This window comes from Epinephelus moara, chromosome 2, assembly GCF_006386435.1.
Source record: "Epinephelus moara isolate mb chromosome 2, YSFRI_EMoa_1.0, whole genome shotgun sequence".
In the NCBI taxonomy this organism is placed as follows: domain Eukaryota; kingdom Metazoa; phylum Chordata; class Actinopteri; order Perciformes; family Serranidae; genus Epinephelus; species Epinephelus moara.
In genome coordinates this window covers 28,175,045-28,191,564 of record NC_065507.1, presented here as the reverse complement: position 1 = coordinate 28,191,564, position 16,520 = coordinate 28,175,045, and the positions used below count along the sequence as shown (strand labels likewise).

General features: G+C 41.2%; 3 protein-coding genes across 3 annotated transcripts in view; 2 read left to right on the top strand and 1 right to left on the bottom strand.

Annotated features, from left to right (window-relative positions):
• The window catches only part of LOC126401792 (C2 domain-containing protein 3-like), a 12,588-nt gene extending 7,685 nt beyond the window's left edge, over positions 1–4,903 (top strand). Inside the window, exons 5-7 of the mRNA XM_050063300.1 lie at positions 527–1,295; positions 2,079–2,187; positions 4,651–4,903. Of these exons, the coding sequence (XP_049919257.1) occupies positions 527–1,295; positions 2,079–2,187; positions 4,651–4,788 (1,016 nt within the window). The 3' untranslated portion in view covers positions 4,789–4,903. The remainder of the gene's footprint in view (positions 1–526; positions 1,296–2,078; positions 2,188–4,650) is intronic.
• A 317-nt stretch (positions 4,904–5,220) lies between these two features.
• On the top strand, positions 5,221–11,319 carry LOC126408143 (mitochondrial uncoupling protein 2-like). The gene is made up of 6 exons (XM_050073544.1): positions 5,221–5,760; positions 6,826–7,033; positions 8,266–8,469; positions 8,919–9,020; positions 9,141–9,321; positions 9,437–11,319. The coding sequence occupies exons 1-6, from the start codon at positions 5,635–5,637 to the stop codon at positions 9,558–9,560; spliced, it is 945 nt and encodes a 314-aa protein (XP_049929501.1). The 5' UTR covers positions 5,221–5,634; the 3' UTR covers positions 9,561–11,319.
• A 3,088-nt stretch (positions 11,320–14,407) lies between these two features.
• LOC126406367 (vacuolar protein sorting-associated protein 37D-like) lies at positions 14,408–16,144 on the bottom strand. The gene is made up of 4 exons (XM_050070580.1): positions 16,023–16,144; positions 15,662–15,833; positions 15,491–15,564; positions 14,408–14,896 (listed from the first exon to the last, which is right to left on the bottom strand). Exons 1-4 carry the CDS (start codon positions 16,122–16,124, stop codon positions 14,459–14,461), a joined length of 786 nt encoding a protein of 261 aa, XP_049926537.1. The 5' UTR covers positions 16,125–16,144; the 3' UTR covers positions 14,408–14,458.
• Between the last annotated feature and the right edge of the window lie 376 nt (positions 16,145–16,520).

The window sequence follows — 16,520 nt, the reverse complement described above, 5'->3', positions numbered from 1 at the left end:
GGGGGCAAACACTTTTTCACACAGGGCCATGTAGCTTTGGATTTTTTTCTTCCTCATTAATAAAACCCTTCATTTAAAAACTGCATTTTGTGTTTACTTGTGTTATCTTTGACTAATGTTTAAATTTGTTTGATGATCTGAAACATTTAAGTGTGGAAAACATGCAAAAAAGTAAGAAATCAGGAAGGGGGCAAACACTTTTTCACACCACTGTATATCTACATACTGAGCTAGTTCCCTCGACAGAGTTGGCTAGGTTTTTTCTACAGTAGCCCAGAATGGACGAATCAAACACTGGCTTTAGGGCCATTCGTGTTTTTGTGTTGGCCACCATAATTCCTCTACACGTTTACAGATGGGGGCAGTCTGCAACCTCCTTACTAGAAGCCACTAAATCCTACACACTGGAACTTTAAAAGCATGACCTTGATTGTTGGAGAAAAAGAAAAAAATTAAATGATAGCTAACAAAGACAGTATAATGCAAGAGCAGTGTTGCTAAAATCTCCACTGTCCTCTTCACCCAGGTCTACGAGGACCCCACCTGGAAACGATTCCCTCAGACCACCAGAGCAGCTCGACAGCTTCCCTTGTTGAAGACAGCAACCCTCAAACCATCCCTGAGAGAATCTCCCCTCCACACAGAGCGTCAAATTCTTCCCAAGAAGAAGTGTCTCCTCTACATTCACCACTACCAAAGATGTCTGAAAACCATACAGACTCTGAGCCTGAGGAGGAAAAGGAAAGACAAAACCACAGGGTTGCTGTGTGTGAGGATGAAGTCGAAGGTGAAGATGGGACAGGTTGCACACAAGATGAGGAAGCTTATGATGATGATGAAGATGAAGATTACGAGGAGGTTGTGGTGAAGCCGAGGCCTCTAAATGAGGTGACCTCTTTAACAGACAAAACCAGTCCTTGGACCAGCATCCTGTCAGAACCTGACCTGGTTTCTCTGGAGAGCATGGAGCCACCAGAGGAGCTGGATCAGAGCGAGGAGGACGAGGAGGAAGAGAGGAGCCACATGTTAAATCTGCAAACTTATAACTGCAGTGGGAAACACAAATGCGTCAGACAAGAGGAAAGTGACAGCTGTAATGGATCAGCAGGAGACGCTTCAGACACGGAGCGAGATGGTGAAAGGACACTACTAGCTTTAGATGAGAGACAAGCAGACGAACCCAACGGCCTCGACGAGAGCTCAGCTGATGGAACAACATCACCCACCACACAGCATGCCACAGATTCCCATGATGCTTCATGCTTCCTTGACAATCAAGATGTTCCACTTCAACCGTATCCTTGAGCTGTGTTTGTTGTTGCCTTTCTGTCTGTCAGATTAGTTCTGTTATCATTTGATTTTGAAGGTTGTCTCAAATTTCAAAGCAAAACTAGCTTAGCGAGTGAATTATCCTTCAGCTAGCAGGGAGCCTGAAGTGTCCTTCCTTCCCTGTTGTGACACTCTTAGTTTGCCCCACTGCATTTTTTGTGTCTTTCATGTGCAGGTGACATCACATGATCCGATTCAGGCAGTCACCCTCTGACTTAGTTTGAAAGTGTTTGGTGTAACCGTTTGTTCAGACTGAACATGAGGCAAACTTTGCACATGAAGTCATGGGGAAGATGCAAATTCTCTAGGCGTGAGATGAATTGATGTGAGGACATGTCCCCAAGAGCTGAAAATGTTTCAACTCAAGCAAAGAATTTGCAGGTATCTCTGAGCTTTATTAATCAACTTCCTGAATATATAAAGAGAGGGAGACAGGAGGGGAAAGACAGAAAGAACCACACACACAGACACACTCCCATAACCTGACATACAGTCTGTTCACAACTAACATCTGTACAGTTGCTACATAGGATGTAAAGGTGGATAAACACCTTTTGCTGACCAAACAGTTACACTGCAGGGATCCATGAAAATCACAAACACTTCTTTGTCACTTTGATGTTGTTAGGTGAGTTTTAAATGCCCCTTTTGGCTTTTACCAGCTACCTCTCATGAATCTTTGATTGTGACTGTCCTGTTGATACCATCCTATTGTATTTATTTAATTTTTTTTAACATTCTACATAAAGCTCGGCCCCTGTGGAAGTCCCCAATTTCTTCCTCCCCTCTCACCAGCTGGAGGCATCTATGAGAGTCATTCGTTTAGCTCCGTTTTTTTCCCAGACGGCCAGTGACCCGGTGAGTATTTGTCACCAACTCGCGTTTCACTTGCTCTCACTCCCTCTTTACTTTTCACACCCCTCACACTTAGTACCTGAAGATCTTGGTTTTATTAATCTTATTTTATTACATACAGTCCTATGGGAAGAATGTAGTATAAGAATCTTCCCACTTTTAGAGATTTTTTAACAAATAAAAATGTTAAAGTAGAGTTTATAGTCAGTTGACGTCAGGACCCAACTGCCATGCGACAGCAGGGCGTTATTAATAGATCATTTCACACCTCACATGACAAATACTGAACAGAGGCCAGTGTACCAGCTAAAGGTCAGTGTAATTGCAGCTTTAACAGCTTGGGGTCCACCCATTTTTTCATAATCTGACATGTACAAATATTTCAAATAGATGTACACACTGTCATAAGGTAATGACTACATTTAGTGTTCATTGTTCCACCCATTGTTGACACTGCAATGGAATATGTGTCATCTGTCTGCCCTCATTTAACCCTTATTGTAGTGCTCAATTTGTTTATACTCTGTCACATATTCTCTGTACATTGTGTAGCCTTTAGCTTTGTGAACAGAGTTGACCAAGATCAACAGAATAATATGTGTTTGTATCCCATCGTCACCTCCAGGACACTCTTTTTAACGACACTGCTACGATGTCGTCAGAGGCATGCGGTGGTTGTTTTATTGCAAGAACAAAACACTCCTCTGTGCCCTGATTGTTAACCCCATCCTTAACAGTCAGGGCACAGGTATCTGCACTGAACAAAAATTGCTACATCACAAAACCAGTCTGGTAACAGGTGGTTTTGTTTTTGAAATGTCACACCATTCGCTAAACTTGATGTTGTTAGTTTGTCAGTTTACTGATGAAGTAACACAATACAAACATATAAAATCACACGGACATGTAGCATTTTCACACAGCATACTGTAAATAAAGAGTCTTGTCTGTTCTATAAAGCGCAAACTAAGATTATTCAAGGTGTGCTCAAATTTGACTCTGATCATGTGAGTCTGAGGATGTAGTAGTACACAGTGTATACTAGTGAAGTTTCAGGTTTCAGGTATGGAGATATCAGATATGTGTAGTTGCTTAAGTTTGAGTTGGGAGGTGATGTGCCTGTGTTTGCAGGAAGGATCTCTTAAAGAACCGGTTTGAGCTGTCAACGTCCACAAACTATAATATGTACATTTACTCCTACAAATACTCCCACAAACATGTTTGTAACACGTGATTTTTGCCCCTATTTTTCACAGGTTTAACTTAAAGATCTAAGACTTTTTTATGCACACCAAAGACTATTTCTCTGTAATTTTGGTCACATATGTGTTAAAATCAGTCAGTGAGCAACAAGATAATCCATCCACCTTACAGATGTGACATATCAAGATGCTGATTAAAGAGCTTCATTACTACACAGGTGTGCCTTGGGATGGTCACAATAAAAGGCCACTTTAAAGTGTGCACTTTGATCACACAATACAATGACACAGATGTCGCAAGTTTTGAAGGAGTGCGCCATTGGCATGCTGACTGCAGGAATGTCCACCAGAGCTCTTGCCTGTAAACTGAATGTTCATCTCAATACCATAAGAGGTCTCTAGTGCTGTTTCTGTGAATTTGGCAGTACATCCAACCAGCCACACAACTGCAGACCACTTGTACACACACCAGCTCTAGACCTCCACATCCAGTGTCTTCACGTGTAAGATCGCTGAGACCAGCCACCCAAAGAGCTGATGCAACAGTTGGTTCGCACAACTGAGGAATTTCTGCACAAACTATCAGAAACCATCTCAAGGAAGCTCATCTGCATGCTCGTCGCTCTCACCAGGAACGTCGGAGACGGCTTATGGTAGCGAAATGAACATTCAGACATTCAGTTTACAGACAACAGCTCTGGTGGGCATTCCTACGGGCAGCATGCCAATGACACACTCCTTCAAATTTTGTTATGTGTCAGGCTTATTGTTGTGTGATCAAACTGCACATTTAATATTGAGCTCTTTTATCGTGACCATCCTATGGCACACCTGTGTAGTGATGATGCTGTTTAATTGGCATCTTGATATGCCTAACCTGTCAGGTGGATAGATCATTAAAAAGGAGAAGCTCAACCCAAATTAGAAAGGAATAAGTCTTGGTGTGCCTAAAAACTCATAGATTTTTGTTTAGATTTAGAATGATAAATCTAACAGGTTTCTTATATACATGCAGGAAGTGGACATGACGTATACAGAGACACGCGACAAGCCTGCCCCACCATTAGTATGAACATTAACCAGAGAAAGGCTTGCTCTGTTTGAGCAGTCACTTTTACCTCGCACCTCAAACACACTACAAATTGTCCTTCGATCCATCACCATGCTTGTTGTTTGTAGGTACAAAAGAAAAAATGTAGTGTTAGGGCTCATTATTTGCAGCATTATTTACACTGCTGGTATGTTCCTGTTTTGATCTCTCCAGGGGCCGATCTCTGCAGCTCACAGCATTCCACATCACAGAGGTCCCCGACAGCGTCCTAACCTGTCGCCATCATCCCTGAGGAAAGAGACTGAAAGAATAGCAAAAATATTTGCGGCTCATTTTGATGACAGTCACTAGTACGTGGTGATTTTGTTAGCCAAACATTTGTACAGCTCAGTGGTTTCAGATCATGTAAATTAAATGCAACATTTTGTATTTTTATAAATAAATATTAACTGTTTTCAACACTTGATACTTTTTTGTGTTTTCTTGACATGATTTCTTTAGTTTTCTGAAAGCAGAACATGCTTCTTGGAACAGGCCTCAGGCTACATGTAGATTTATTGTATGTCCTGACTGTTTGAACACGTGCTTCATCGTCTGTTGCACATTCCTGTGCTATAACAGGTTAATTCTGCTTAAGTCAAATATAGCTGTCAGGTGAGGCTGATGACATTAACTGGCCCCTGTGGTTTTGAATGCAGGTGAGTCATCCTGGCCAAAAGGCTTGTAGTACTCGGCGTTAAAAAGGCGTGGAGCAACTTGTTTGCATGTGGTGTGTCAGGTTTTTGCGCAGGGCGGTGCAGCAGCCGCTTCTAACCGCAGGAGGAGGGCTGGACTCTGGATCCAGCGCCTCCAGTCTGACAGCGGATGCCGCAGTTATTGCGCTCCTGTGTTTGCGCTGCTCTGCGGAGACCGGCTGCTGTTGTGCTTATGCGTAGCACGAGACTTTGGAGCTCGTTTTTCATGGCTAATGGCGAAACAAGAGGACTTTCCTTTCAGAAGCCAGACTTTTCAGTACCTGAAACTTGACGTCGGCTGCAGGTAACCCACCTGGATCTGTCATGAAGGGACAGAGGAGTCACCAGTTCACATATTTAAACTGTAGGATATAACTCTTCACTGCGGACAGAAGCTGCTCTGTCTGTCTCCGTTTATTTTGTTGATAAGACTGTGTTGTTCCCGTGAGCTCAATCATTGATCATGGTTGGTGGAGGAGCTGCTGATGTGGCCCCAACAGCCGCTGTCAAGATCTTTGCAGCGGGAACAGCTGGCTGTGTGGCAGACCTGGTCACCTTCCCTCTGGACACAGCCAAAGTCAGACTGCAGGTGAGCACCATCACCTGTGCATGAAGCCAGTGTGAGGGTACACTGCTTTAAATGCTGAGATCATTAAATCCCCAGCCAGTCATTGCCTATGTGACTAAAGCCACCGAAAACACATGCAGGCAATATTTTTTTCTGCACATTTTATTTATCTGCAGCAGATTTAGATTATTAATCACCTAATAATCATGTAATAAGCTCCCCAGCAGTAAACTTACCTCCACCTTTACAACATTAAAATGATGTGCATAAATGCATCAGTAATGATAATAAGCCAGTAAAAGAGGAAACAGGTTATTCTCCATGAGTGGTCTGCTTTTACTTTTGATTCTTAAAGCTTATTGTAATACAACTATTGGTGTCCATTATGTCCATTTTCAAAACGTATACCTGGTGTTTCTATGGTCTAACATGATCCAAAAACGTAAGTTAATAGGAACAACTCTCTCCCAAAAATCCTAGAACACTAGAGTGCTTAAATTGGTGTATTAGATGTCATTGAATATAAAGTCTGGAGCAGCTCCATAAACCATGAATGCTGAACGATGTTATCGATGACACTGAGGGCATCCAGAGGAATGTCCTGAGTATATGGGTATATTTTCTGTTTCAGAAATAAAACAACAAGGTGACGCTTATTTGGTTACAAATAAAGAAAAACACTGTGGGTCCACAAAATCAGGCCCCTAGTCACTGTCTATGGAGCAGCTCCAAGCTTTATAGTTGATGATGTCACAAGTTTAAGATTTACTTCTCTGACTCTCTGGAGAGTAGCACATGCTCAAAAATATTGATTGAGCTGTCTCAGGCCATGGAAATTACATATTGGGTTTTATAACATACGTGGTGTTCCCTTTAAAGTGAGATTTTGGATGCGTGTAGGTTACTTGTAAGAGAGTATTTCCTCACTGTAGTGACAAAACAAGAAACAGAAGGCACTGAACAGGAGGGGAATTTTAACATGTGCATGTTGCTACATGTCAAAGTCCTGAATGTTTTCATACATCATGTGTGACCTGTGAGGGAATTCTTTTAACTCTTGCTTTCTGTGCATCTCTGTGACTGTAGATCCAAGGTGAAACCAAGCCCTCACTGGAAGGCCAGAGGGTGAAATACAGGGGTGTGTTTGGCACCATCTTCACCATGGTGAAGACTGAGGGCCCGAGGAGTCTGTACAGTGGACTGGTGGCAGGGCTGCAGAGACAGATGGGCTTCGCCTCAGTCCGCATCGGCCTGTACGACACCATGAAGCAGTTCTACACCAGAGGGTCCGACAGTATGTGTCTTGAATATCATCACCAGGGCTGTAACTAATGATAATTTTCAACCCAAATATGCTCTGTTTATTGTAATGTAAGACAATGAATTAAAGCAGCAGACATCTGAGACGCTGAACCATCAAATGTTTAATCTTCAGTTGATTGACTTATCAATTTTTCAACTAGTTGTTGCAGATTTAATCATGACTTATTCTCACCTGCAGACATTTTTAAACTAAATAACAGCTGGGATTTAAGCTATTTTTACACTTCCAACTGTCTGAGATGCCTCAATGCATGTGTGACAAGTCAGACAGTGTAATCTTGAATCTAGTAAAAACAATTTGAATTATATTCATAGAATAGATACATGCCACGGCTTGCTTCAACAACAACCAGTTCAGTCAAATTACACAGAGCTTACTGAGGGAGAGCTATGAGACTGTTGAAACACTGCCCCCAAATGTCAGAAAATATTACCCACACTGTACATTCAAAGACTCACACTCTCTGAGGTGATTTGTAAGAATTCAAAATGTGTGGAAACGAGGTCCTATTCCATGGCCACATTATTAATGTGTGGGAATCAGACACATGCACTATTAAGGTGTGGGGAAAAGATCACTCAAGTTTCAGATGTGGTGGAGTGGTTGTCAGTTTTGGAGTGATACAGTCTATTGTGCCATGAATAAAGGTAATTGTTCTTGCTAAATATTTGTTTCCTTCCTGGTACGCTCCGTAGTTTTTACAGGAAACCAGCTCCAGAGCACAGGGCATAGGGCATAGGGCAGATTCTTCTCCCAGGGAACAGATTTGTGTAAATGCCAGAGGCCTTACCTGTTCCACACCTATGACTGCAGCATCATTAACTTGACAGTTTCTAGCTAGAAAGACTTACAGACTACCAGATCAGGTCTCATCTTTATCTCAGTGCATGACTGCAGGTAACCAGTTAAACCAGTCTGAAGGTTAAAAAAGCCAAATAGTTTGTTTTTATCTGCGGTGTGTTTGCTTATCTCCTGCAGCAGTCTTACTCCTTTGGTACCTGGGTTGTTTAATAATGCAAATGCTTAAAATGAAGCTTCAGAATTGAGAAAAGACTTTGGATGACTCCACAGCCAAACCTCCACTTTTGTGTCTACAGCTCGTTGTCGTCATCGTGAAAACTGCACCCCTGTTCAGTCTCTAATCACTGTGTTAACTTGCTTGTTGCATCAGAGAAAAACCAGTGTCTTTACATGCATCACAGACGCAGGACTCGGGGTTCGGCTGCTGGCGGGCTCCACCACAGGGGCAATGGCGGTGACCTTCGCTCAGCCCACTGATGTGGTGAAAATCAGGTTCCAGGCTCAGGCCCGCCTGCCTGAGAGCGGCTCTGTGAAGAGATACAACAGCACCATGGACGCCTACAAGACCATCGCCAGGGAGGAGGGCGTGAGAGGGCTCTGGAAAGGTAAATTAAAATGGGGCATTACTTAACTTTATTAACTTTTGGTCAATTACATTTAACCTGAAAATGACCCATTCTTAAAGTGGAACATGAAGTGAATCACTACATTAAGTGAAAAAGTTGTGTTAAGCCTTGTGCGATGTCACTTGAGTCAGCATCGATGGGAGATAAGGACTCTAAGTTTGTAAATAAAATAAACCTGGGGATATGGAGTTAGAAGATGCAAGTTTAACCCGCCCTCTGTAGCCTGCTCCTCATCTCTGCTTGAGGCTAGAAGCTTGAGGCTTCATTAGCTGCTACTAACACAACACACCTGAATCTCAGGCTGAAATGTAGGCACTTACAGTTGCATTGTGGGTAATGTAGGTGCCAGGTTTTGGAAGATATATCTGATTCTGCTACATCGATTTTGATGATTTCTTTTTGTTTAAAATGTTAATCTGTCTTTTCAGGTTGCATGCCAAATATAGCTCGTAACGCCATCGTGAACTGCTCCGAGCTGGTGACCTATGACATCATCAAAGAGCTCATCCTGAAGTACCACCTGATGACAGGTGAGTACTGACTTTTCAAGTCCTCAACATTTCAGCCACATTATTTCACCTTGTCATTGTTCCTGTTTCTGCAAGCGGGTCTTCTTAGTAACTAAAGCCTGTATGTTCTCATCCCACCAGACAACATGCCGTGTCACTTCACAGCTGGCTTCGCAGCAGGTTTCTGCACCACCATTGTAGCATCTCCTGTGGATGTGGTGAAAACACGCTACATGAATTCACCACCTGGGAAGTACAGCGGTGCTATGAACTGTGCCTTAACCATGCTGATCAAAGAGGGACCCACAGCTTTCTATAAGGGGTATGTAGTGTAGTTATCAAACGCCAACATGTCGGAATCACTCACACAAAAGTTAAATGCTTGGCAAAGCAAAAAGTAAGAGTAAACTGACATTTTTTCTTGATTGTTTTTATAGATTCATGCCTTCATTTCTTCGTCTGGGTTCCTGGAACATTGTGATGTTTGTGAGCTACGAGCAGATTAAGAGAGCTGTCATAAGATTTCAACAGTTCTGGGAGTCTCCGCCCCGACCTATCTGACAACTGGTTTGGCTCTGAGTTGGTGTTACTGCTGTGGCAAAGCCAGGACTGTCTGTATCAAGAAACATGTGCTTAAAAGAGACAGTGTGGTTATGGCTGCTGCTGGGCTGGACCTGCTCTCCCTCAGGGATATAACTTGTGTGTCTTTTAAAGAAGCAGTACTCAAAAGAAAAACTGCAGGGATGATTTATGTTAAATTGTTACTGACATGCGCACAATATAGATTTTTTTTTTTAGCAATGCTTCTTATAGTATTTTTAATCGGCCTTTTTCACAGAAGACATTTTAAGTAAGAAAATCACAGGTGTAAATGCTAAGATCAATGATGGCTGAATTCCATTTAGCTGCTTCAGTTTCAGGGTCCTGGTATTGTGCATGCTGGCTCACTGTCACGACTTACAGAGACACTTAAATAGAACAGAGCCGTTGATAATGTTGTTAGTGACACTTGCACTTTTCCTATGATGACAAGTCAAAATATCTGCTGAGAAAAAGACCTGTTTATATTTACAGTGCTGCCTATCAAGTGCAGTAATTTATTGGTTTTCTATATGGCCTTGGTTCTGGTTCTGTATATCGTGTCTGGTTTCAGGTGAAACTGACTGTTTTTATGCAGTCCTCCATGTGAATCTTTAGGATTAAGGGCTAACATCATTGGACTGTGGTATGGATTAAACAATGAATCAGTTACTCTTTTGGTCTTAAAAATGTCAACAAACAATTTTATTAGATGTCTTATATTGTCTTACTAACACTCCAAAACCCAAAGATATTCAGATTTACTGTCACACAGGACAAGGAAGAAGGAAAAGCAGCAAATCCTCCAAACTGTGAAATATTTTTCTAGTTGATTAATTAACTATTAAGAATGAACCACAGTTTTGTCGTCTAAATGGCAATGTTTAACCCTGTCTTCTAGAAATTACCTTTGTATGTTACTAAACTGCTGTCTTAATTACATTGTCGCTACCTGGATTGTGTTCAAAAGACAACATTTCTTTCAGGTAACAAAACATTAAATTCATGTAGCATGCAGGCTTCAGAAGAAGGTGGTTAGGGTGGATGGTGGGTGTATTAAATGCAGGACCTTGACACCAGAACTTCAGCTTCGTGTCCAGACTCCTGTCTTAGGTTTACTCAAAAAAGCACTTGGGTTAAGTTAAGAAAAGACTGTGATTTCTTTTAAATGTTAGCAAAAAAGGAAAAAACATAACACTGTAGTCACTACAAGTGGATAATGTATTAAAAGACTGCCTATTTTGGAATCCTGGTAAGACCATCCTGATGACGTGAGCTCAACGTTCTGTTTAGCTCTCTGTTATGTTGTAAGTGAACATCTTGTTGATATATTCCATCTCCAATTTTTTTCACAGGTACATTAATTAGCAACATCTCCTGATTATTATAAAAAGACTAATTTAATTTGTTTAGCTTTAAGTTAACCTCAAAACATATTTGCTGTTTCAATTAGTTATATCCAAAGTAATTTCTAGGAGACAGGACTGAAACTTTAGGTTTTGGATGTAAATTTCAACTTAAATACCCAAAATACCTCGGATGTATTTCATGCTATGCTATCTATGAATGTTACATATATATATACATATATAGATATATATATATATATACATATATATATTATAAAGTCTTTACGAGATGAAATAATGTGTGCAGCATTGAAACTGGAACCACATCGAGACATCCACAAATTTAATAAAGTATGAATGTAACAAGCCAGAAATGTCTGCCTGGAGTCTGTTTAAAAGTGCATTCTCAAATAAAGGTCAACCAACAGTGACCCACATTTCGCACACGACAAACCCCACTCAGTGTCACTCCATACCTGCTCTATGACCGGATGCTGATACAGATACTCTACTGTATAATCCCCTTAACATGTGACTAATCAGGGGAACAATGCGAAGATAAAACACCCCCTAACAGAGATAAGAAACAATGATGACAGCCAGTGAGGTGCTTTTCAGTATTGACTCAGGCTGTGTTTACATTCAGACTGGTTTTATGTTGCTTGTTGTGAACAGTAATTTAATGGAATATCAGATACAGCACTGCTTTGGCATTTTAATGGTTATCATTTGAAATCTAAATACTGTATATACAAGCTTCGCATATTTATTTGCAGATAGAACCGGGTTCTTCTGTCAAACAATGCAGAGAGGCGGAGGTGAAAGAGGCGAAAAGCACAAAACAATCAGCTGACAGACAAGAAAATTGCCCAATTTGAGTCTTGTGGGACAAAAGAGGCTGCTGACAAAGATGTAACTGAAGTCTGTGGTGTAACAAAAGCCTCTGAACACGCTCCACCTTGCTAATCATCTCCTGTAGTGCCAGAGAGGTTTCTCCATGGTTGAATTAGTATGGCAAACTGTGCTGGGCCATATGGCACTCTGGCTAACCCTCATGAGCGTTTAGGCGAGTTCACTGGGTTGGGACACACAAAGATACTGAACAAGTGATGAGTTTCACAAGATTAGCTTTGGCCTTTTATGAAAAGACATACTGGTAAATGTTGGGATGAAGAGGGAGAACTGTGAATAAGTGAAGTGTTGTTCAAGCTCCTTTGCTGACCTTGGCAGGAGTCTCTGCACACGGACGATCAGAGATATCGAGTGTCGGTGAGCAGTTCAAGTTCAGTGAACCAAGAGAGCAGCATTTTTCTGATTCGAGGAGGCACATACATGTTCAGATATTATCACACTGATAAGAACGTATAAGAAGCTAACCTTTCCCGAGTATTATGTTAATATTTGTCAGCAGTATAAAGTGTTTATGACAACTGGAACAGTGGAATAGGGATACCACAGTGAGTAGAGAGGGGAATCAAGAACCGGTTCCAAATTGTCTGATCATTGCTTATCAATTCCTTTCATCGATCATCGTTCATTGTGTTTTTCTGGTGGTTGCACATTGCAAAACATTAACGTCAAACTGCTGTCCGAGCCACTGGAAACTTGCAACAAGAAGGAGTCATGCCAGAGAGGAAGAAACCGACCAAAAGAGTGGCTTCATTTCACAAAGAAAGATGACACACTGTTTCTCGTAATGTCTGTAAAATGATCATGTCATGTCAGGGTGGAAACACCAGCAATATGCTGAAACATCTTTTCACACAAGGGACTTAAATTCCAGGAATGACAGCCTAGACTGTTTTGACAATACACACAGCTGCCACTGCTTCCAAATCGAGAGGCACATTAATTACAGAGGGTGAATATCCTCTTGTAATTACATTAGCACCATGCAGGCAGGCTCAGCAGGGTTTCTCTATGACTTAGTCAACATTAATGAAAACGAATGCTGTACAAATATTTTGTTACTTTAGCTTCTTTGTGTTCAGACTCAGATATAATAAAGCAGTTGTGTTGACTCTGAAAACCTACTTTTTTCCACACAGAAAAGTGATGAAGAATCAAAAAGGGATAAAGAATCGGACCAATAAGCCGAATCGATAATGGCATCAATAGCCAGCCCTAACAGTGAGTTCAGATTTGGATAGTTTTGCTCATTCAAAGAGGAATGAAACTAAACTACTAGACTCACCAAAAGATTCTAAAAGCATTGACATGTTTATTTTAATCAAATATAACCTGCTTTTATTATGTCAGGCCCATGGATTTACTGCAGTCTGCATTGCACCTTAAATATTATTCTTATTTATTGCTTCTACTTAGGACTACAGATGGAAATAAGCATTTCGTTAAATCTGGTGCAACCATGTTTTCAGTTCTCGTAAATGATTAATGTCATTGCACACTGTCCTCTTATAAATCAAATAAACCAAACTTTATAAGAACTTAGGCCAGTCCAAAAATAGAAGCTGCTGTCTGATGTGTCGAACATTGTCTTAACTCTGTATAATGTGGGGCGTCGGTGGGTTAGTGGTAGAGCAGGCGCTCCATGTACAAGGCTACTGCCGCAGCGGCCCGGGCTCGACTCCAGCCTGGGGCCCTTTGCTGCATGTCACTCCCTCTCTCTCTCCCCCTTTCACACTTGTCTGTCCTATCAATTAAAGGCTAAAAAGCCCCAAAAAATATCTTAAAAAAAAAACAAAAAAAAACTGTATAATGTAATATGTCAGGTAGAAAAATTAGTGATCTAAATCTATACTTAATCTATCCATGTCTCTGTCGATAACTTGCGCTTTTTGGATACCACTGCCAATACAATACAAAATAAGAAATACACCAAACTTCTCTGTCCATCAGTGTTTAATAATTGTGTCTTAAAGGTACAGTGTGCAAGATTTAGTAGTGAGGACTGCATATTGCAAACAGCTGAAACATCTGGTTAAATCTCCCTCTGTGTTTATTGTTCAGGAGGTTTTTACTGGGAGCCGAATTATCCACAGAGGTCTCTTCATCACACCTGGTGATTTAAACTGGTAAAAGCACTGAATAAGGCACAAAATCAGTGTTTTTCCAGCGCTCTTAACTCAATAGGGCTGCTAATAACAGTGGCCGACAGGAAAACACGAATGGCCCTATCTAGAGTCAGTGTTTGGTTTGTCCGTTCTGGGCTACCGTAGAAACATGGCAAACTCCATGGATGAGGACCCGCTCCCTTTGTAGATGTAAACGGCTCATTCTAAGGTAACGAAAACACAAGTCTTATTTTTAGGTGATAATACACTGAGGAAAACATACTTAATATGTTACGTTACATTTCTACCAATATATCCTGCTAAATCCTACACACTGGATCTCTGACACAAACAATCCTTCAGTAACTTTGCCCAAATAAAATACTCAAATATTAGTAAGTTGCCACTTGAATCAGAAAATATAGTATCAATAAATAAAGACTAAATCCAATGTGTGTGTGAAACTTTACCCAGTAGCTGTGTTTACTTTAATGAAATGCAAACTCTGGATGAGTCTTTATTGTGGTGCTTGTTGATGCTTCCTCTGCGGCACCTTCAGAGGCTGAAGACGGACCGGTCTCGCTGGCCATTTGGAGCCTCGCCTGTGCACCCCTGGACGTAGGGACTCATCGCAATCATGACTGTAATCATGACAAAAGGGTGTATGCTGTAGACAGTGAGCAGTGTTAATGTGGGTACCATAGGGCAGCAGGAATGGAGGGTGGCAGCAGGCAGGTAGGACCACAGCTGAGGTCAGACTGCAGACGGGAAGGCAGGCGTCCTGGATCTCTTCTGCTGAGACACGCTGAGTGTCAGGGTGGATCTCACCGAGCCTAACCTCCTGGAGTTTCTTCACCAGGACCATCCTGATGTGCTGGAGTTTCTGCGAGCTGAGAAAGGAATCCAGGAATTCTGCCAGCGGCGTTTTACCCTCCACAAATCTCTGAAACATCATCTGTGGGGAGAAATATCATGTTCATACACACTGTGGGTATTTGGTTACACCGATAAGACCTCTGCTTTGCTTCTATACAACAGCTTGAAATACTGGCTTTCTTAAGTGTGAACAAACTAGGCTGACATGTATTATTTGTCTGCTTATGTCTCCGTTCAAACAGCTGTTTCTCCCACAGGTCTGACATTTCTGTAAATTGTCCTGTTTTCAATGCAGCCTTGTCCTCCAGGCACTTTCTGTGAGAAGGGCGGTGGTGTTACTGCGTTCCAGAGGGTGTAAGACTATATGTATATACATATACAGTCTTTGTACTGAGAATGGGTGATGAACTTTGGTCTCACATTAATCATACACACTCATCATTATGTAAAGTTTATTTGCAGAAGGCTCTCTCGTGATCATAGCCAGGCTACTCTTGTTATTTGCTGCAGATCTTTTAAATGTATAACAATAAAGTAGTCCTCTTGTTCATTTGTTAAGCACCTCTTTATCTACTGTGTATTGAATATGAGCTCTAGTTTAACACTCCTTCATTTAAATAAAAGTACATTACAGACTTGTACACCTATGCAAATTAACCTGCCATGAACTTACCTCACACTCCTCCTCTGCATGTTTTATCTTTTCCAAGAGACTCCACTGAGCAGAGTGAACACTGTATTTTTCTGCTACAAAACAAATGAAGGAAATGCAGGTAAAGGCAATGAATTCAAGGCAACCAGATTAAAAAAAAAATCATAAATAGAGAATGTATTAAAGACTCACCAAGTTGTTCTTGTTTGACCTGGACCAAGCTTTGAAGTTCTTCCAGTTCCTTGTACTTCATTGCAAGAATCAGTTTCGTATCTCTGAATTTAGGTTTTTGAGAGAGACATACTTTAGCCAGTTTTTGATTTGAAACCAGCATCTTCTCTGCAGCCCTTTGCAGCCCCTGAAACTGGACATCACCACAAATAGTTCAGAAAACAGTGACTCCAGAGAGTTTTGTTTGCTGGAATAATGACAAATGAATTTTATAATCTACATAATGCAAAATCGTTTTTGTATGCAATCTAAACCACTTGTGTATTTGTGTCAGCCTGAACTCTCTGACTTTTTTTTTTCTGTCCCCCTGTCAGACCCTCACCTTCTCACTGCACCTGATGATGTGCTTTATTTTGTCTTCATCCTCCAGCAGCTCTCGCAGCTCTCCGGTCCTCAGAGCACCAAACTGCCCCGACAGAGACATGATGACTCCTCCACACTGGATGCTCTTTGCTTCATCAAACTTTGGTACCTGTTTGTTCCTCTTGCGTCCTGTTGGGGCGCTATTGGGCAATGCTGCGTACACTGACTGTTGGAAACTATAGAACTAGAGAAAATTCTCCTATTACAGCCAAACCATGCATTAAATATGTTTTTAAAATACTTTATGTGAGAAATTGGTTATACAATAACATGATTTTGGTTTATATTTGATTAACACTGCCTAGTTTTACCATTTTATAAGAGTTTGGTCTGAGTTTGAGAGAGAGGGGAGTGAATTTCGACAATATTCTGCAGTTGTGTTGATAAATTATTACCCATTAAGTTTATGTTGACTTTTTAATTACTAATATCGATTAATGTCACCACAATGCCATTG

Bases quoted from the DNA above. Each gene is read 5' to 3' on its own strand.
- LOC126408143 (XM_050073544.1), top strand. From the start codon at position 5,635: ATGGTTGGTGGAGGAGCTGCTGATGTGGCCCCAACAGCCGCTGTCAAG. The intron at 7,034-8,265 runs GTATGTGTCTTG...CATGCATCACAG, and splicing joins CTACACCAGAGGGTCCGACA to ACGCAGGACTCGGGGTTCGG. The intron at 9,021-9,140 runs GTGAGTACTGAC...TCATCCCACCAG, and splicing joins GAAGTACCACCTGATGACAG to ACAACATGCCGTGTCACTTC.
- LOC126406367 (XM_050070580.1), bottom strand. From the start codon at position 16,124: ATGTCTCTGTCGGGGCAGTTTGGTGCTCTGAGGACCGGAGAGCTGCGA. The intron at 15,565-15,661 runs GTGAGTCTTTAA...TTTGTTTTGTAG, and splicing joins GGTCAAACAAGAACAACTTG to CAGAAAAATACAGTGTTCAC. The intron at 14,897-15,490 runs GTAAGTTCATGG...TTCTCCCCACAG, and splicing joins ATGCAGAGGAGGAGTGTGAG to ATGATGTTTCAGAGATTTGT.